We start from the raw sequence: 21760 nt of genomic DNA on the forward strand, positions 1-21760 counted from the left end.
CATAAATTCTCTCAAATCCAGAGCCAAGGGAGCTTGAGGAAACTATCCTCCTTAAGCACCTTCAACAAGGAAACCTTCCTTGTATGTTTTGGCTTTTATTCTTACTTTCTTAGCGAAGATTTGTGCATGCCTCTTATCATATTTTCTTCAATCTTGTGGCGATTTTGATCTTGGAAGAACCTCAAGGTGACATGTGGACTTTGGAGTTCAAGAAGAGTGAATTAGTCCATTGATTCACTTAAGAATTCCATCACATTGTATATATTGATTTGAATGAATGAAATAAAGTATCAAATAGTTTTTTATTTCTTAAAATATAGACTTGATCTATTCATTAAGAACTTTTAATTTAATGATTGGATCGTTAAAATTTAATATAAAACATGAGTTATTGGTGGAATAACTCTACATAGACATACTCTTAAAGTAAGTGAATCATTCCTCATATATATATGAGTAGGTTATAATAACACCGGTGTAACTTTTACTATATATTACACCGCTCAATAACTTTATATTAAATGTGAATTTTGTAAATCCAATACCATTAGATTGAAAGTTCATATCACTTTATATGTTTATATCAAATTTTGTTAAAATTAAACAACTTAAAGTTAATCAAAGTGTTCGTAATTTAGTATATTTTGAAATGTATATATTACGTCAATTATTTTTTATAAGAATGAAGTATCAACTCATCTTAGATTAATATAAATTTTTATATATATGATCTAAGAGTAAAAAACTTTCAATCTAACGGTTGAATTTACAAAATTCACATTTAATATAAAATTATTAAGTAGTATAATACTTAGTAAAAGTTATATCGGTGTTATTATAACCCTCCTATATATATGTATGTGTGTATTAATCTTAATCTTAATAATAGCCTAATCTATAAATATATGAAATAAGTAATTTGGTATATTATTTTATTTAAAAATTTTGTTTGAAATTAGGCAAAAAAAAAAAAAAAGATTAGAGACTATCCTGAATTAATATTATTAAGATTAAGATTAAGATTAATATATATATATATATATATATATATTATGATTTTAATATGATCTAAAAAATATTATATTTAAATCTTAATCTTAATAATATTAAATTCAACATAGTTTCTTATCCTATTTTACATAATTAATAAGTAATATAATTAATATTTTGTTATATATCTTATATTAATATGAAGATGACTAATGAAGACAATAAATTAATCTTATAAATGTAATTATTTTATATTATAAAAATTTATCATAAAAAATATTTTAATATGAAATTACATTTAAAGAAGACATACTTATTATAATAACTTAAAAATATGTATAAAAAATAAATAATTTAAAAATTACCCTTTTATTAAGCATTAACATCTTAATACCAAAGGGGTTATTGTACTTTGGCAACAAATATAGAAATATTATACACATGTTAAGTCTTCATTCAATCTTCACAATAACAATGTTAACTATAAAATTTATCAAATAATTTTTTTAAGATCTCATTTAATAAACTTTTATGTAATACGAACTTATGTTATAAGTGCTAAAAATTTAATTGAATATATATTTTAACAGACATTTATACAATTTTAAAGTGTTTGGAAGTATCATTATTTAAACACTTATAAGTTGTTATTTCATTTTAGAAATTAAATAAATTTTGATTGAAAAATAAAAAAGAATTAAAAACTTCTATGGAAATCATAAGTAGAAAGTAAAAAATACTCAAACAGGTTTAAAAGAAAAAAGATACAAGATGAAATAAAAGGAACCTCTATTTTGTGAAAATAAGTGATCTACAATTTTTTTTAGCACAGAGATTGTGTTTCTCTCCCAACTTTCACATTGTGACACCCATTAGCCCTAAGATAAACACAAGACATTCATAGATAAACAACTACAATAATCTTCAAACTTAACAATGTTCAAAATGTCCACAACATAAGTAAAATCAAAAGATTAGTTAAAGGCTATTCATAAACATAAGTAACACCATTCTACAATTAAACATAGCTTGAAATAATAAAAAAAAAGTCTTATACTACGGCCATAGGTGTCACATCTTATCAGAGCCCATATAATACCCCATCAAGCTCATGCCTCATCTCCTACATCATCAACATGATAGTCATTACTTGCAACACATTAAATGGAACAACAGAAAAGAAAACAAAGAGTGAGAAACATCTCACTCTAATATAGTCAACATGTACTTATGGTCGTTCAAGGGTTGAATCTCCTCCAAGGATTGTAGACACCTAATTTTGTCCGGGTACCCAAACCAAGAATAAAGGTCTACTAGAGCGAGACAAACAACCCTCGAGGGGACTAACGTGTTGGGTAGCAGTTTTGTTATGATATCATCTCTCGTTACAGTACTAATTTTGACGATCCAACCGTTGAGATTAAAGATCAATATATTGAGAAGATATTATCACAATTCCAGCATGATCCAACAGTTAACGAGCACCTAAATGGGCCAAGTTGGCTCCGAAAGGCCCAAAAAACTCAAGAAAACTGATTTGGTCGTTCCCAATGCTGTAACGGCCCGTTCCAAAATTAGAATGACCCATTCTGCTTTTCAGAAAATTTTGCGTTGGACAGCGTTTTTGTTATGATAATATCTCCCTCTAAAGACCTAATTTTCACGATCCGACTGTTTAAGTTAAAGATCAATGCCTTAAGAAAATATCATCAAATTTTTAGCATGATCCAACGATTAATGATTTCTCTAGAAAAAGAAGAAGAAGAAGATGATGACTTTTTCATGCATGTTGAAACATTTCTGTACCAAAGAACACCTAAACTCTAAAAATTAATTCTAAAGATCATAACCATCAATTTAACCTGTGACTTTTTCAAATCTTTATTTAGTCTTTTTGTTTCTTGATAGTGATTTACTTCATAGTAATTAATGTTGGTGAAAAATAATGCAGAGACTAAATTAAGTGAATTTCACAAAATCACAAACTAAATAAGGATTTAAACAAATTGAAGGCTAACATTTTTGATAATTAAAATTTTAAAGATTAATCTAGAGATTTATTCTTTAGTTTTGTATGGAAAAACCAGTGCATTTTATGGAGTAAATTGAAGGATAAAACTGCATGTTTTGTTGTCGCAAAAATCATATGCACAAAGCATCTTACTTATTTCTGTGTAATTTCTTTTTGGGCTTTTTGCCCCTTTGAATACCAAAAAAACACGCATCTTATTATTATAATATTCAAAAACGTATCATTAATGACTAATATTACTTATTAGCACGAAAGGAATGTAACTGGATTTTAATTTTAATTTCAAACCGAAAGATAGCTTCTCATATTCCCTAATGTGAATTTAAAAACAAAGGTTTAGTTTAATCAAGGTTGAAGTGCAGCAGAAACGCCAAGAACTCCAATTGCCACCTTGATCTATATTTCCTTTGACTCTAAAATGTAATCATAAGGACATATTATGGACACAAATCAGGTGGGGAATTCAGAAAACATTCTCCCTTAGATTACACCTTAAATACTTACTCCCTACAGTTCCCGGCATATATTATATACAGAGTTAAAGGCACAGGTGTCTCAAATCCTAAATTTTTTATTGAAATCCAACAACTGCCATGAGCATATATTCCTCATCATGTCATGTCTGAGCAAACAGTTAGCCTGAAAAGAAAAAAAATATGACGCTTGAGACATGATACATGATACACACCAAAAAGGATGCATTACAGGCAAAAAGGATACACCTAGAGTAATTAACAATATTGACCAGAAATAGTGCTTATTTGATAAAACAAAGAGTAAATAGTCTATGTATTGATGGTGTAAAGGGTTTTTACAATATCATTCAATCACAAATTGTTGTGTGTAGTTAGCTAACTTTTATAATAACTGTAAAAATAGTCTATGTATTGATAGTGTAAAGGGTTTCTACAATGTCACCCAATCATAATTTGCTATGTATATCAAGTTACTAAACTTTTATAATAACTACTTTAACTTTTTGATTGGTCAACGGTGTAAAATATTTTGAAATATCAATGCAAAGAAATTAAACTATAAAACTAAGTAGTTCATGGATGAAAGCTATATTGATTTTGTTCTGATACTCAAAGGCCTAAACTAAGATCAAGGCTCACCTTCAAACATGATATGCTGAGGAAAGATGCATTCACAGAAGCAAACTAGAGCTCAGTTTGAATTTGAGTTAGCAGAACATGCTGGAGTATTATTGTCACGCAGAGAGTTCTCTCCACGAGCTTCCACATTGTTTTGGTTGTTGCTTGTCTCTGCATTGGAACGATTCGCCAAGTGATTTGATAAAGAAGTGCCTGCAGCCCTATTACTTTCTCCTGTTTCAAGGCGCTCCATCAATCGGGACACACTAGCGATTTTGGCATTCAATTCTCTCCTAACTTCTGATCCAAGTTCTGACATGGAAGAATTAGGAGAGAACAACCTCTCCTTCCATCCCCTAGTGCCCTTCGAAATTGATTCTTTGTATCTTTGTCACAAAACAGTTTAACATCAGATGAATTGCATTAACAATATGTAGTGTTTGTGGACACATGGTTTCTAAGAAATCATACCTCATGGATACTGCATTAAATCTGGAACGCAGAGAATCGGAGAACGATTGTTCTGATGGCTGTGCTCTATCTTGGTTTGCAGGCAAGGAATGAGAGGCAAACCTTCTGCAAGCAAGTATATATACAATGTATAACTTCACATTTCACATATTCACACACTAATAATGATCATAAGAAAATAAATATTAAGATCTAACTACCTATCATTAGAGTGAATTCCTTGAAGATTGGTTGCTGTGACAGTAGTGCCAGGAGGTAAAGAAGTACTCCGAGTATGAAATTGAGGGATGTGCTGTGGTGGTGATGATTGCTCATTTCCACCAAATGTAAGTGGGGTAGATGGACTTCCTACAGGAATTGCAGCTGGTTCACTTCCCCCTTCAGCAGTTGATGGAGGTGCACCAGGCTGAGTTGAGTATACCACGACATTTGGACGGCCATGAGCTGATGACCTAGTTCTTTGGCCTTCCCTCCGGCCGAGGTGGTGTGCTCTCCTCATTGCTGCTGCAGCAGCTATATGTTGAATTATTCTCTCTTCAATATCAGACTCATTCGCACCCATGGGTAACTGCAAAAGTAAGAAAAATTACTAGCTTACATACATGGTAGAAAGGTGTGGTAAGGACAATAAAATAAAAACTCAAAGACAGATGGATGACTGACATGCTGCAATTGCAAATCACCAAGTGTCGGATGACGAAAAATCGCAGCATTTCTTGATGGGGTATCCCTCAAGCTCCTCTCCAGCTCTACTGCCTCAAGCAACTCTTGACTGTCATGAAATGCATATATACAAGTTTAAGAATATAATGAAGAAATGAACTATAAAGTAGTAAACCCCAAGTAGAAAAATCCTGAACTACCTGGTAGCATCCTTCAAGCTGATAGGCTGCCAACACATAGGGCATTGGGAGCTTCTCTGACACCTATAAACAATAGTCAGTAATAACTATTGCTGAAATATAATGTTCCCATTTTCAACCATATAAAGCAAATCGTAGGCTCCCACCCATTAGCAGCCAAAATCATGTTTTGAGATCAGAAATTTCAAATATATATATATATATATATATATATATATATATAAATAACATGAATATTTTCAACAGTAACATGGTTACATGGCCCCTAGCCATACTCAATATTGAGAAAAACACATACACAGACGGAGGAGACAGAAACATCTCCATCAAACTATTCCCAAAGATCTTATTTATACTGTGTGTTTCTTAAAAAAAGAAATGTCTTTGTCTGGTTGAAAATATTCAATCCTCGCCAGGAAGCCTACAGTTCAGATGCCTTTGTGGTTTGGTTATCCCTTCAAATTAAATTTTGGTAAGATGTGGCAGCTTCACACACCGTTATCGTGTGACCATATCATACCATAATTGGCAGGTTCAGTCCAATTCTCACTAAATTGAAACACACAGGAAAGAATTAAACTAGAAAGTTGAGCAATCCATTGATTTTCCAGTCCAAACAGCTAATAATACAATCAAGGGCTAAGGACACTTGTCATGATCAACATTGGTGCGATCAATTATCCCTTCCATTCCAATGCCCAGTTTTTGCCCCCATTCCCCACCCTGACCTTAGAGAAAAGGAGACCAGAAATTCAGAAGTATCACACAATTATACCAATGCTTTTAGACTTCTAGTTTTAACTTATCATGAGTGAGAACTTGTTAATGGTTTTGAAAGTTAGAAACCATTTAATAAATATGAACCAATTTAACCAAACATAACGTGTTACCCTATGAGAATATAGATGTAAAAATTAAACTAAAAATCTAAGTTTTGTGAAAGACAAACATGAAAAACATATATTGAAATGTACCATTCAAGAATGCACTGCAGGTGGAAGTCATGCCTGCAATTAGTGACCTGAAAAGAAACACAAGGAAAAGGAGTAAACAAATGTTTTCAAATGAACCTATCCTTGTTTATAATTCTATTCGTGAAAAGGGACAGAGGGAAGCACGAAAGCTGTATATTACAGTTGCAGGATCACTTTTGCAAAAATCCTCAAGACATATGCTGCAAGCATCATCACAGGCTTCTTGAATACCTCCTTCCACAAAGGCTGCTGCCGATGTCATATGACTTTCGGTCTTGCCTTCCATTCCTGGAACCTATATATTTCAGATTTCACAGTCAAATGCCATATTTTGCCAGTAATCTTGAGTGTATAATATTTCCAACACACATAAGGAAATTCATTCAGAGTGTCATTATTCAATCACAGATCCAATAAGTAAACTTAAAATCCAGATTATACCTCAAATTACTTAATGAATCAGGTGAAATTGGACAAGGAAATGATGCAATGACATTACTGGCATAACAATTCCTCCCTCTGAATCGTTGCAACCAGAAGCCTCAGCACAAATGATAAAACCCTTACTCTAGAAAGTTGCCAAAGAATTTTGTTGCACACATTTTTTAATCAAATTAAAAGCATAACAACATCAACAACAACAACAACACACATTATCAACAAGGTTTTGAATTGTGGTTGTCACGATTTCCTTGGGATCTCTGATATTGTAGAAAAATTGTTAACATTTGCAACGATAATCGCAGTTGCAGAACGTTTTTAAAAACCTTGATTATCGACCATATAAATAAATGCAGTTTCCACCAATGCTATACACCCTAAAAAGCTTTATGAATTATTCGTGAAACGCTTCCACAAATAGAGCAAATAACTTGAAACAATTATCTTTTCCCCCTCTTCCAATTATCTAATACCTATCCTTATGGAACATATTGGATCATGTTTTACAAAACACAAATGCATTGACATGTGATAAACTTCCATAATTATAAATTACAAATAAATAAATCAGTAAAAACATCATAACAAAATTCAACACAACAAAAAGGAACAACACATGTGAAAGCAAAGGATCATCACAAAAGGAGGCAATCACAAGCACCCCAGATAAAAAAGCACCAAACTTTGCAACAGATATTGCAGCAGGGAGTCATGAAACAGAAAAAGAAGCAAAAAAATTGATCAAAACATAACAAGGGTTGAATTACCTCCATTGAGAATCGGTAAGGGCCCAGAAAAGAAAAAGGGGCTCAAGAAGCGAAGGGAGCCCCAATGAAGAGAAAAACAAGCCCTGAATTGAGAAAGGAGATAATGCAACAGATCCGAATTCAGTGACGATGAATGAAGAAGAAAAAGAAAGGGAAAGAGGGAGAAAAAGAAAGGGATGACAGTTACACTTTACCTTGTTGGATGTTTGGTGGGTTTCTTAACCAAAAAAATTGTGCGTGTATTGGAAAAGAGGTCCCACAGCTACGAATATAAGGCTCGCTTTTCAGGCTTTCTCCGCCATACAATAATGTTCGATGCTGTCGCTTTTATGATGTTGTTTTTATGGTTTTTCTGTCACTTCTTCAACTTGAGGTTCAAATCAGATTTTCTTATAAATGATTCACAAAGAATATGGTTTAAAAAAAAAAAAAAAACAAATTGGAAGTTTTTTTAAAACGAATTTTAAATTAAGAGTTAAAATCGCCTAAATTAAAAAATAAATTATATTATGTTTATCTTTTTTTTTTTTTAAGATTTATTTTGATTTTATGTGAAAGTATTTGTTTTTTTCTTTATCTTTTATATTTGGATTAAATTAATCTTTTTAAAATAATGACCATTTTTAATTTTTGTGATTTTGAATCAATCCTTTATTATTTCAAAATGTGAAATTTATATGACTAGATTTATTTGTATGAAAATTATAAAATTTAATTGACTTTCAAATTTAAAAGGGTTAAAATTATAGTGAAAATTGTGTGAAAAATATATTTTATAAGTAACTAGAAAATAATATGAAATTAATTTTTTTAATTTTTAGTTATTTTTTGGAATTTTTTTTATATGATTTTTATCATGTTTATAACAATTTTTTGTTTGAACTTCAATTGTGCTCGATAAGTTTTATATAAATGAATTGAATGAAACAAAATTCAAAATTTGAATTAGACAAAAGAAGAAATTCAAAATTATGTCTCAAAATAAAAAAATAATTATTATTTAGAAAAAAGTAAATCAACAAGAAAATTAAAAATTTTAAATGACCAAAATGAATATTTTAATAAATGAAGGACCAAAATAATTATAATAAAAAAACAAAATTAAGGACTAGAGATTAGCCTAAATTAAATTAGATATCTTTTTAAACCAGAATAAAATTGATATGTTAGTTTTAGAACATTAATTTATTATTTATTAAATAAAACTTCACTATGATATGATCACAGGAAATATATTTGTGAATCCATTCACATAGGTTTTTATTTTATTTTATTCATTAATATAATTCTTATAATATCTTAAAGCTAACAAATAAGGATCAATATATGTTTGTTAGATATAATTTTTTGCTGATCAAACATTATTTTAATATTGACAAAAATAATACAAGTTTGAATAATATATATTGAATACACATTAATTTTCAAAGTTTGGAGTACATGTCTCAATTATACAAATGTTGGGAAGTCAAACCCTGAAAGTGTTGAGTTGGAATGTCAAAAAAAAAACTGCTTATGTGATTATAGGTATATGTAGATAAAATCCTTTATGGATGATAATAAGTGATGATACAAAAAAAAACTCTATCTATCTATAAATGAGCAAGTAACCTTAAGTGCTAATATGTCATATATTTTTTTTTTATTATTTTCTTTCAAATGGCTTTTGTTTGAAATTATAAGATTGGATTATCACAATTTTTTTAGACTTTTATTTAGACTTATGAGATTGATATATTTTAAGTTATTATTTATCTGTTTATTATTTTTAATATTTAAACAAAATTAATGATAAATACAAATTCAAAATTAATGTCAATTATTTATTTTTAATATTTTAATAGAATTAATATAAAATATAAACTCAAAATATTTTTAATATATATTTTTTTATTTTTAATTTATAAAAAATCACAAATAATACCTGTGAATATTAATAAAATTTGTTAGTACATACTTAGTTACAAATTATTATCCAGAGTAGGAAACAGGAGCCTACTACCTACCTTTATGAGACCTCATTATCACCCCTAACGTTGAAAGATTAGTTCAAAGTTTCTAGATAGAGATACCTTAATATAAAAAAAATTATACAAGTATTTAAATATCATGTCTCGTATATAATATTTCATAAACATTTGATTAGACTATAATTATCTTCTACAAATTTTACATTATAGTATAATAAATCAAATAAATAATCAACATTAACTATATATGAAAATAAGTCATGAACATTAATCACAAATTTGATGAGATTAATACCATAATTTTTTTTCAACATTAATGAGTTTCAAAAAGCTATTATTTACTATGTATATTTAAATTTTAAATTTGTATAAAGGGGATACCCTTTTTAGTAACCACCTTGATCTCCATATTTTGTTGACCATTATACCCTTCTATTTATTTTTATTTATTTTTTATTTTTTGATTCGTCCCTGGAGTATCCACCGCCGACAGCAGTGACTAATCTCCTCGCTACGTTGGAGGCACCTCAAAGGGTGGGATAGCTGGCCCCAAGATTTAACGCGGCTGCATACACAAGGCAGGATTCGAACCCTGACCTTGCTTAAGCGTGGATCAACCCCTACCGCTGAACCACACGCTTGGGGTTATACCCTTCTATTTTAAAAATTATCAAAAATAACATTTTTTTATCAAATTTAAGAACTTGAAACTAATGGTTTAATCATAACACCAATTAAATCAACATATTTTTATTACTTATTTTTTTTTAATAGAAGCACGAAGTTTCTCAATCTTACTAATTTTTAATAAAAGTAGTCATCCTACTTTTTTTATATTAATTATAACCAGATTTTTTACTAGTTTGATGCACAAATAAATAAAATATTCGAAAAAAATATATTTGAAAATCTCTATTTGTTTCTTGAAAGTTGTAAATATATTATAAGGAAGTGTGATTTTCTTTACATAATGGAATTGTACAATTTAGGAACGTTTATTAAGAATATGTTTTATTTTGTGCACAATCACACCATGATGAATATATCTCATGTTCACTAAAGGCATAATAGCTCCAAAGTCAAAAGGTAAAGTAAATTAAAAAAAAAATAGTCTTTAGAGTAACATAAAGAATGCATTGAATATGCATTAATTAAAATTAAATAATTAATGAACTAGACATGTGTAGAAATGGGACAAATAGGATCTATCACCTCTATGTATGATTTTATAATATTTTAATATATTGCACACAACATGCTTGCTTAGATATGAGGATATTGTTTGATTCTTGCACTCAAAAGATATCCGTTAGGACCCTAAATCCTATAAATATAAGATTATGTTCTTAATATATCTGATACAATAAACTTTTGAAAATAGCCTAATCAAAGAAGATTTCAAAAATAAAATAATTTTAGATTTAGATGTTTTTAGAAATAAATAAATAAATAAATAACATCATTCTGCATTTCTAAAATAGGAATGTGAATACAACATATTAAATACCAACACACATAAAAATCCAACCGATTTACCGACTTGATTTTCAATGGCTCAAAGTATCTCCCACAAATGTAATAAAGTTTTGACCAAATTCCATCATTTGAAAACATAAAAGAATTGACATAAATGATGTAAAATATACACAAGTGCACTGAATACTCAAGTAATATTATTATTGAATTCATAGACTGATTTGACTTATACAATTAACACTAATTAGTTAAAATTAGATACGAGAAAAAAAAAGAGAAATTTTAAATTTTAAAAATAAATTAAATCGAGATTTCATAAAACTCTTTATCATGAAAAAAAATTATGAATTTTAAAAAGATTTTATAAGAATTAAATGATTTTTAAGATTTTTCAAAATTCTTTTATAATTAATATTTTGCAATATGAAATTTAATATATTTATATCATAAGATGTCAAAGGATTCCATGAAATTTCAAAGGATAATATAGGTTTTTTAAAAAAATATAATTAATAAAAAAATAATATAAATGATAAATTTTTAATAAAATAAATAAATAAAATTAATGTAATTTTTTATTTTTAATAAGTAATTAATTTTAATTTCATATTATTGAATATTAACATTTTATACATTTTTTAATATTTAATAATAAGTAGAATCATTAAAATTGCCTGACATGATGCGCTATAAAAATAAATAATTATATTCAAATAATACACATATTAAGGAATATATTGGATTAAGATTTTAATAGGTTTTAAAATATTTTTTTGTTATAAAAAAGTCATGTGATATTCAACATAATAATTTTTTTTTTATAAATTCATTAAAATTTGATAATATTTAATTAAGTTTTTTTTACTTAAAAAAGTTTATTGATATTCAAAAATATAGAGATTTCAATGAATTATTTTTGAATAATGAATTTTGTGAGACTTTTTATTATAACTTATAATTTATTCATCAAAAATCTCATAAAAATCCTTCAGATTTCACATGATTTTTTTTCTCTTTTCTATCTTTTTTTTTCTCTCTTAAATCTTTTCTCCACTTTTATTGTTTCTCTCTCATATTCTTTTTCTCCCTCATTCTCTCCTGCCATTCTTTTTTTTTTCTCTCTCTCCCTCTTTTTTCTTCTTCTTTTTATTCATTAATCTCATTTACTACTACTACTTATTCTTCTTCTTCTATCTTTCTTATCTATCAATTGATGTATAATTTACCAATATTTATTTTTATCATATCTTTTTTATCTATCAATTGATGTATAATTTATTAATATTTATTTTAAAATTATTAAATATTTAAATATTTTTTGTATTATTAAATATTATCTATAGTTAAAATTTATAAATTATTAAAATTTAATTACGTATTTTTCATAAAATTTAATATTAAAATATAAAATTTTGAAACATGTATTAAAAAGACTTTGTAGGTCATGGTAATCACACTCAAATTGAAATTCAGGTATTCAATTTATGTCATGTGTCCTTAAGAAATATAATTGAGAGGATATTTATAATTTTTAAATCACACTTCATAATTTTTAAGTTAGCATCTCTAATTTTATTTAATACACAAACTAAATTTGTATTAGCATGAATAATACTATATAACTTTCTTCACAAAAAATGTCGTTTTGATGAATTTTCAATTGAATTAGTGGATAGATTTTCATCTTCAATGCTATCGGTTAATGAAGACCATAATTTTGAACATATTATTCAAACTCAAGTGTATGAAAAAGAATATGTTAATGCATAGAGGGTTAGCACAACTTTAGATGTGTGAAGAAACATTAATTAGGAAGACGTTAGAGTTAATTATTTGTTAAAAGATAGAAAAATTGTGTTGATTTTACTTTTCTTTATTATCTATGTTATTTCTTTTAATAAATCTTGCAGTATTACAAATCTATATTGTCTAGTGAAATCCATAAAATCCTTTAAAATTTTATGATATAAATCCATCAAAATTCATTAAAATCTAAATTACAAAGTCTTGATTAAAATTAGAGTTTTAAAAGTCTTTTAAAAAAACTTAAAAGTCATGGTATTTTTATAAAGTCTTTTAAAATCTATAAAACTTTTTCTTGCTAAAATTGTCTTTCAAAATTCCAATCCAATACACCCCTTAGATTTTGAAGAGATAATTTCAAGAAGGTGAAAGATAGTTACAATCAAGATAATTAATTGAGGAAGATTAAAAATTGATTCAAAAAATATTTAAAAGATATTCTAAGTATGGATGACAATGGGGTAAGACAGGTGTGGATTTCAATATCCACATCCCTGTCCCTTAGTTTGTAACTTATACACATCTTTGTCCCCATACCTGATAGGTATTGAATTTGTGTCTCATCCTCGTCATTGTTGGATATCATATATACATGTACCCATCTCGTACCTACTCAAAAATTAGTTAAATATTTTTTTACAAAAGAAAATTCCAACATAGTGTAGTGTTGGGATTTTGCTTTAGGTTAGTTTCTCTCCTTGTTAAATATAAATATGTTTCTAACCACAGACCCAAAACACGATAAGTATATCGGTCGTACAAGTAATAAATATAAGATTGTATCCACATAGACTAGATAAGGTAAAATAAGCATTTAATGACTATTATTAACTAAAGAATAATTTCATGTTGTAATTTTTGTTAAGTATAAAAGCAAATAACATAAACTACTCTAAGGATAATTTTGTTGAATAGTTTGTGAGCAGAAAAGATATGAAATGATAATGTGGATTTGTGAGGGTTAGATTTCATTGAACCTTACTCTTATGCAATCAATTCTTCTCTCATTGCATACATTGTTTAGTCAACCCACAAGTATACTCAAACCTAATCCCTTAGAGAAAGAGCCTAGGAACATAAGTTGAACATCAATCCCTTAAGTATCCAATATATGAACCTGCATTGGTAACTAGGGTTTAAGACTACTAATGGGTGCTCCATTCCTAGATACATTTCCCATTAGGTATTTCATTTCAAAGCAGTTTCAAGGGCTATTTTCCAATATCCAATATACCCTATATCAAGAAATGGGTGATCAATCCAAAACAAGCATTAAGAATAGAATTGCAATACAACAATGAATGAAACAAGTATTTATCATTAATTGGATGAAGATTACAAGAGAGTTCAATTGGTTATATCTAACCCCACAAAAATGAGTCTAGCCGCTCAAATTCATGAGGGTAAAAACACAATAAGAGATAGAATAGAAGATGGAAGAAATGAAGGAAAGACCCACAAACAGCATGCTGCCAAGCACTGGGAATCCCTTCCGTAGCTCCAAGGTTCGTTCTATGTGAGAATGAAGAGAAACCCTTGTGATTTTGCCCTAAAATGAGCTGGCCAGCCAAGTTAGAGGACTCATACTTGGCACCATTTAGTTTCATGCCAAGCACTAGTGTGTATCCAAAGTGTAATGTTTTTTGCCTCGAACCAAGCCTGACGCTAATTGCATTTCCAACTCATTAACTCTTCAACCTCAACTCCAGTAGGTCTTAGTCTAAGGGATCCTCAACACCAACCACTTCTACTTAATACCTACACAAAAAGAAGGTGTATGAGGGTATTGTTAGATGATTTTCTAGTTGTATATGCACAAAAAAATTGGACCAAAAGAAGACAAAGAATGTGTAATATTGAATAAAGGAGTTAACATTGCTCAAGAATTTGTAACCAAAAGTAAGTGAATATGAGCCTTATCAACTCCCCCAAACTTAGAGTTTTGCTTATCCTCAAGCAACATATAATTGTTCTAAAAAAGACTAATTATTGCATAAACATTCAATTTCAAAATCCATCTCACTTGAAATTTTCTTTCCAAAGCACAAGACCATAAATGAGCTTTCAACCACAATTATTACAATGGAGCATGACAAGGTGCAAAAAAAGTTTCAAAAGAGATCAAAGGATTAGAAGAGTAAATGATCATCTAAGAACAAGTCCTCGCTAGGGAAGTGTTTCTCTTTAAGCACACTAGTGTATCAAAGTGAATGTTTCTCTTAAATCTACTACCCAAGCTACAAAACTCAACTTTGCTCTTCGTTTCCAGTACGAACTAGTGGTCAAACAAATGCATGCAAACATCACAAGGTCTTTATTGGAATAGATTGGGGCTGGGCAAGAACAAAATCATGGTTTTTCAATGATTCAAAGGGCTTAGGATTAAGAAAGCAATTAATGTTTTACAATGTTATCCTTCTCTGCAACCCAATGTAGCATATAAAAGCATACTCTTCAATGAAACCATATTGCTAGCCTTTATTTTATGCAGATTCGCATTTTGATTCTTGAATTTTTGGGTTTTTTTTTAATGAAACAAATGAACCACAAATCAACCATAATTGATCCCCTTATTATAATAACTTCCATTCCCATTTCCCCATAAACTTGTTTGTTGTCATCAAATACTCTCTTAACCAAAGCTAGAGGTGTGACTATTTCTCAAAGGTTTGGGTCAAAACAAATACAACATTAAGCTCAAAAGGTTATACAAGGGTCACATTAGATGTAGGGTTGTCTTTTTGGCTTAAACGAAAAACATAAAAACAAATGATCATATGAATGCAAAACATAAGCAAACCAATACTGAAAATCAAGCAAAGTCTATCATGTAACTGAAGCATAGTTCACTCATTTAAAATTTAGAAGCTCAAATCTCACCTAGTTACACGTCCAAAGATTAACATACTCAATTAAGCACCATGATCAACATTGAAACCCGTATGCAAAAAATCATGAACTAAAGCTCTAACGTGAATTGAAAATACCCAAGGTATGTACACACTAACCAAACAAGCAAGCAGAAATTTAAGAAGGGAATGAACGTGCAACACAAAGTATTTCCAAGAATAATAATCGTGTAATCAATGAGATAGTCATAAAAAAATATACACCAGAACCAACCATATAGAGTTTTAAACGATAAGCAAGTAAATAAATAAAACTAAAGGATGAACATAAAACACAATAATGAAAACTAGAGCAAGCAACTCCAAACCGCATAAATTTGGCCTAAGAGGTCTAATTATCATCATCACCTGAATCCTAGCCACCGGCAGCTCCACCCCCCAAGGAAAGTGGCTTAGGCCCCATGCCAACTAGTATAAGCATGGAAATCAACAGATGAAGGGAATTGGAAGCCTGAAGTGGTAGGAGTGCGCAAAGAGAAGTTCTGGAAGGTGTTCATCATGAATATCTTAGCATAGTAGATAGACTCCTACCTTTGATCAAAAGATTCTATCCTCTGAAGAACAACATCCATCCAACTCTCAAGCATGTCAAAGTGCTAATGGTAGGTAAGTTGGGGGGCTTGTGGGGGAATATCATCCATTAGAGCATCCTCTTGAGGTGTAGGGATAGGCTTAGGGACAACATGATGGAGAAGGTGAGGAGGAGTGATAGTTGACTTCTCCTTAGCTACTCCTTAAACTCGGATCTTCTTCAAAGGAGATTGAACACGAAATGATGAACCAAAGAAGGAGGAAGTATCACGGATGGAAAAGGCTTAAGCCTGGGATGGAAGCATCCAAGCTTAAGGTGAAAGGGAAAGCTCACTTCAAAGAGGAGGAAAACCTAGTAGGGTTCCTAAGGTGAAGCTTTCTCTCATGGTGACTCTTGAACGAAATTTGGCTGAATAAGCTATCAAATTTCATTATTCTCAAAAGTGAATACAATAGGTGAAGGAATAGCTTAAGTAGCAACCGGTTTTGCACATTTTTGGGCGCCTAACTCAAAGGTGACATGTGGCGCCCAAAATTTGAATTCAAATTTGAAATTTGAATTCAAATTTTGGCTCCCATGTGTTACTCCGAAATTTTAGGTACCTAATGTGCATCTAGGTCTGATTTGAGAGTCATTTAGGGTTAATTTGAGTGTCACATGTTCAGCCACCAATGGTGCAAAACATGTGACTCAAATGTAACTTAAATGGCTTCCAAATTAAACCTAGTTTAACCTAATTAGCCTACTTTAGTATTCCTTGTATTTTCCTATTCTAATGACCTAAATACATTGGTCCAACAATTACAATGGAAAGGAAAAATTACAAGAATGAAAATGAGCCCAATATTGGGTACCAAAAGCCCAAAGCCCATGAAGCCCAAAACTAGGCCCAACAAGCCTAAAACCTAAAATGCTACTCTATGTGGTCCAAAATACAAGACCAAAATATATGATACCTATACTAACATGATGTATACAAAACATATGAAAATAGCTATAACAAAATATGGCCCATGAAAAGTTCAACTTGGGCCTTCCCAGGCCCATCGGGCCTTGACTGGCCCAAACCTCCATGTCTAACCCACTCTTCTTGGATCTTTTAAGTTGTCACCTCTTGCCTTCCTTAGCATAATTCCATCATCCCCTCCCTCTTGAAAAGGATTTGTCCTCAAATCTTGAGGATGTATGGAATAAAAATTATCACCTACATACACAACATGCGAAGTATAAGAGGTAAAATCTTCATGATAAGAAAATGGGATAAGGATCCTAAGAGGAGTCCTTCTATGTATTCTAAGAAAGAAAAAATAACTATCAAAATTAGACTCCCTAAAAATAGAATTAGGATCCTCTTCTAAGTATAACCTAGAATGAAATCCTAAAAATGTAATGAAACTATGGTTAAAACAAAGAAAATAGTGATTCTTGAAAACTACAACATCTTGCCTAAAGTACCATAGATGGTAACCTAGGCTTTTCCTAAAATATAAAGAAAACACTACTAGAAAACGTCCTAAATAATTTTGAATTATATTGTTTGGTAGATAAAATGTCTTGGAAAATCTTGAAAACTCATATAAACTATTTTTGTCTTGTAGGGAAGGGTGCAAATTAAGTTCAAATAAAGATGAACTTCCCATAAGATCAAAAATAGAATATGAAATATGACAAGATGTATCTATCAAACAATATATTCCAAAATTTGGGTGCTTTATTAGAACAACTATGGTAGAAGGAGTCCTAAAGAGGGGGAGGCTTTCTTCCTTGGGCACCTCCAAGGAAGTAGCACAAGAAGTAGAACTAAGTGTAGTCCACTCCTTCTTCACTACATCTTGAAGTTGAGATTCATTTTTCTTTAGAATAATTTGTTCTAGAATCTCTACTTCATGACTAGTGGTAAGATTAGGATAAGAGTTAAGGTCTTTATTTATGAAGAGAGTATTTTGTAAATGAATTTTAGTGGTAGAACAACTCTCTTCACTCACAAGTCCTTTAGAGGAATTATTTTCCTCCTTACTCTTCCCTAGAAGAATTTTTTTTCTTTCTTTTTCTTTTGTTTTTCTCAATTTTTCTTTTGCTAAAAGTTTTTCTTGCTTTTGTTTAAGAATTTGAATTTCTTCCTCTAAAATTGCAAGTCGTGCTTTTCTTTCAAGTTTTTCTTTTTCTCTTGTTAACACTTCTTGCTTTGTCCAAAGTGTTAGTGATTTAAGCTCTTGAGTAGGATGTGAAAAACGTTTTGGGGAGTTTAAGTCCCTACCACTTGAGGAATGTTTTCTCATAATTAAACAAAAAGAGTTTTCCAAAATAAGTTTTCAAAAATTCCTAAAGAAAAGTTGGCTAAAGATTACTAGCTAAACGTGGTTCTAAACAACACTAAGCCTTTGAAACTTAGAGATTGTTTCCCTTAAACGTCCACAAGCAAGCATATAGCAAACTTGACAATTAAACACATTGAATTTAAAAGCTTTAAAACAAGAGAAAATGTTAAGCAAACTAGTTAAGTTTCAAGAATTTTTAAAATGCAATGCAAAGAGAAAATATTTTTGGGTTTTTCTAGGAACAAAAAATAGCACTTGGAAGTCTAAGTGTACAAGTTGCACTATAAAGGGAGGTGAGCTACTAAGAGCCACTTAATAACCAAGCCTTTTCAAGTGGAAATCACTAAACTCCTTTGTGGTACTTCCAATTCCCCAAAACTTTTCACAAAATTTTTTGTATGTTTTTCATAAATTTGTTTGTTCTTGAAGCTAACTAAACGTGAGCAATTAAAACTACACAATTCTAGACGAATTAGGGCAGAAAATTAATCACAATTAAGGACAAGAAACTTAAAAGAAGCAAGAATAAGTAGCTAGTCGTATAACCCTAAGTGGAAGCTTGAAACATATGAAATTTCCAAGCCACTTCCACTAGTACTACACGTGAGAAGGCTATCAAGGAGTTAGATATACCTGACCAGCTTCTTAATACTCCCTCCAAGCTTTACAAATTGGTTTAAAATACAAGAGATTTTGCAAAAATTTAAACTAGCCTAGAAAGCAATAAATGGCGGTTTTGGTGACCAAGTTAGTGACGGATTTGTTGTCCAATTTTCTAACACTTGTTTAAGTGTTTTAATCCGTCACCAACTCTCCAATAAAGAAGCTCCTGGACCTGCACAATAAACACAACAAAAGAGGTTAATGGAGGCTCCTCACAAGGTGAAAGGAATGGTCACTCAAGTGAAGGAAATTTAGGAAAAGCTAGGTCACTAAGTTAGGTCAAAATTTTGTGGTCTTAGTGTCCAAAATTTTCCTACTCTTTGTTGAGCAATGCTTGATCCTTGAGCAAGGATTTGAGGCCACTTCCAGCACAGGGAAATTAATAAAAGAAAACTAGACAAGCAACAAAGCACAATTTGAAAAGCTTATACCAAAAATGAAGAGTAATAGGTGTATGTGACAAGACTCAAAGAGGTTCAACAAGTAAAAACTGAAAATTAAGACTCCAAATAAAGCTAGCACACAGTTAGGAAAGTTCCTAGATAGGTACTAGAGTAGATGAACAAAACAAAAAAAATTTGAGAACAATTGGATAAGTATAGAACAAGTAGTAGTCAAAACAAGCCAAGGAATCAAGTATTTTTTTGTCAATGTACACCTCTCGGCTTTTTCAATTTAAATTTCTTTATCTATTTTTTTTAATTCTTTCTTTTTCTATATTCAAATTAAGATTCCAGAGAAGGTATTTGCCTTTTGTTTCAAATTTTTTTATGATTCCAAGCTATAGAAACCGAGACTACAAGTTAACCAAAAATTCAAGTGAAAATGATGAAACTAGTGCACTAGTCTTTAGGTTTTGTGTTTGGATTCCTTTTGTACTCTTTTCTTTTGAACTTTTGAAACTTAGGCTCTATTTTTATCTCTATTTTCAGCCTCTTAATTCTTTTTTATTTATTTATAAAATTTGAATCCACAAAGTTAGTGCACTAGAAGTAGGATTAAGCACTTGAGATTTTAGGTAACACAAATTTTCTTAAGATTTTTCAATGGAAAGTGATTTGAAAACTTAAGTACATAAAAGAAACCTAACTCTAAAGATATTTGCTAGAACTAATAGCAAATTATGAACTCAAAAAGGTAAAAGAAAAAGCACATATAGGTAGGCACAAGTGAAACAAAACCGAGAGCAACAAATGAACAATGCACTAAAAGAAAATTAGGTCAACATGCTATTCAAGGAATTTTTGAACATATAAGGACTAAACAAACATTCTAAGACAAAACATGGATTCAAAACCAAAATCTAATGCAATGCATAGAGTCCAATCACAGACACATACTAGAATGGAGAGACTCAAAGAAATTCAAAAAAAGCACAAGCTAATAGGTCCTAAACATGTTGATTGTGGAAGAAAATTCAAAAACAATCAACCAATGGATCTATGGAACAAAATGTGATTCAAAACGTATAGATCCGAAAAGAAACTCAATCAAGACAATTAGAACACAAAGAACACACTAGAACACAAGAAGAAACGGACTCAAAAGTGAAACAACTTATCTCCTTGAAGACCTTGCTCTGATACCAAAAATGATGGAGAAGGTGAGGAGGAGTGATAGTTGACTTCTCCTTAGCTACTCCTTAAACTCGGATCTTGTTCAAAGGAGATTGAACACGAAATGATGAACCAAAGAAGGAGGAAGTATCACAGATGGAAAAGGCTTAAGCCTTGGATGGAAGCATCCAAGCTTAAGGTGCAAGGGAAAGCTCACTTCAAAGAGGAGGAAAACCTAGTAGGGTTCCTAAGGTGAAGCTTTCTCTCATGGTGACTCTTGAATGAAATTTGGCTGAATAAGCTATCAAATTTCATTATTCTCAAAAGTGAATACAATAGGTGAAGGAATAGCTTAAGTAGCAACTAGTTTTGCACATTTTTGGGCGCCTAACTCAAAGGTGACATGTGGCGCCCAAAATTTGAATTCAAATTTGAAATTTGAATTCAAATTTTGGCTCCCATGTGTTACTCCGAAATTTTAGGTACCTAATGTGCATCTAGGTCTGATTTGAGAGTCATTTAGGGTTAATTTGAGTGTCACATGTTCAGCCACCAATGGTGCAAAACATGTGACTCAAATGTAACTTAAATGGCTTCCAAATTAAACCTAGTTTAACCTAATTAGCCTACTTTAGTATTCCTTGTATTTTCCTATTCTAATGACCTAAATACATTGGTCCAACAATTACAATGGAAAGGAAAAATTACAAGAATGAAAATGAGCCCAATATTGGGTACCAAAAGCCCAAAGGCCCATGAAGCCCAAAACTAGGCCCAACAAGCCTAAAACCTAAAATGCTACTCTATGTGGTCCAAAATACAAGACCAAAATATATGATACCTATACTAACATGATGTATACAAAACATATGAAAATAGCTATAAAAAAATATGGCCCATG

At 30.4% G+C, this 21760-nt stretch overlaps 1 protein-coding gene across 2 annotated transcripts; it reads right to left on the bottom strand.

The window, feature by feature from the left end:
• Positions 1-3339: 3339 nt before the first annotated feature.
• On the bottom strand, positions 3340-7948 carry LOC109813370 (E3 ubiquitin-protein ligase RHF2A). 2 transcript variants are annotated; one of them, XM_020377546.3, is made up of 10 exons: positions 7827-7948; positions 7633-7715; positions 6585-6719; positions 6425-6471; positions 5451-5513; positions 5251-5359; positions 4788-5155; positions 4588-4692; positions 4138-4502; positions 3340-3661 (listed from the first exon to the last, which is right to left on the bottom strand). In XM_020377546.3, exons 2-9 carry the CDS (start codon positions 7636-7638, stop codon positions 4190-4192), a joined length of 1146 nt encoding a protein of 381 aa, XP_020233135.1. In that variant the 5' UTR covers positions 7639-7715; positions 7827-7948; the 3' UTR covers positions 3340-3661; positions 4138-4189. The 2 variants fall into 2 exon arrangements, with proteins under 2 accessions (XP_020233135.1, XP_082915513.1); XM_083059387.1 differs by lacking the exon at positions 7827-7948 and having other exon boundaries at positions 7633-7816.
• Between the last annotated feature and the right edge of the window lie 13812 nt (positions 7949-21760).

The sequence above is a fragment of the Cajanus cajan genome, chromosome 7 (assembly GCF_000230855.2).
Source record: "Cajanus cajan strain Asha chromosome 7, NIPB_CcT2T_4, whole genome shotgun sequence".
Taxonomy (NCBI): Eukaryota; Viridiplantae; Streptophyta; class Magnoliopsida; order Fabales; family Fabaceae; genus Cajanus; species Cajanus cajan.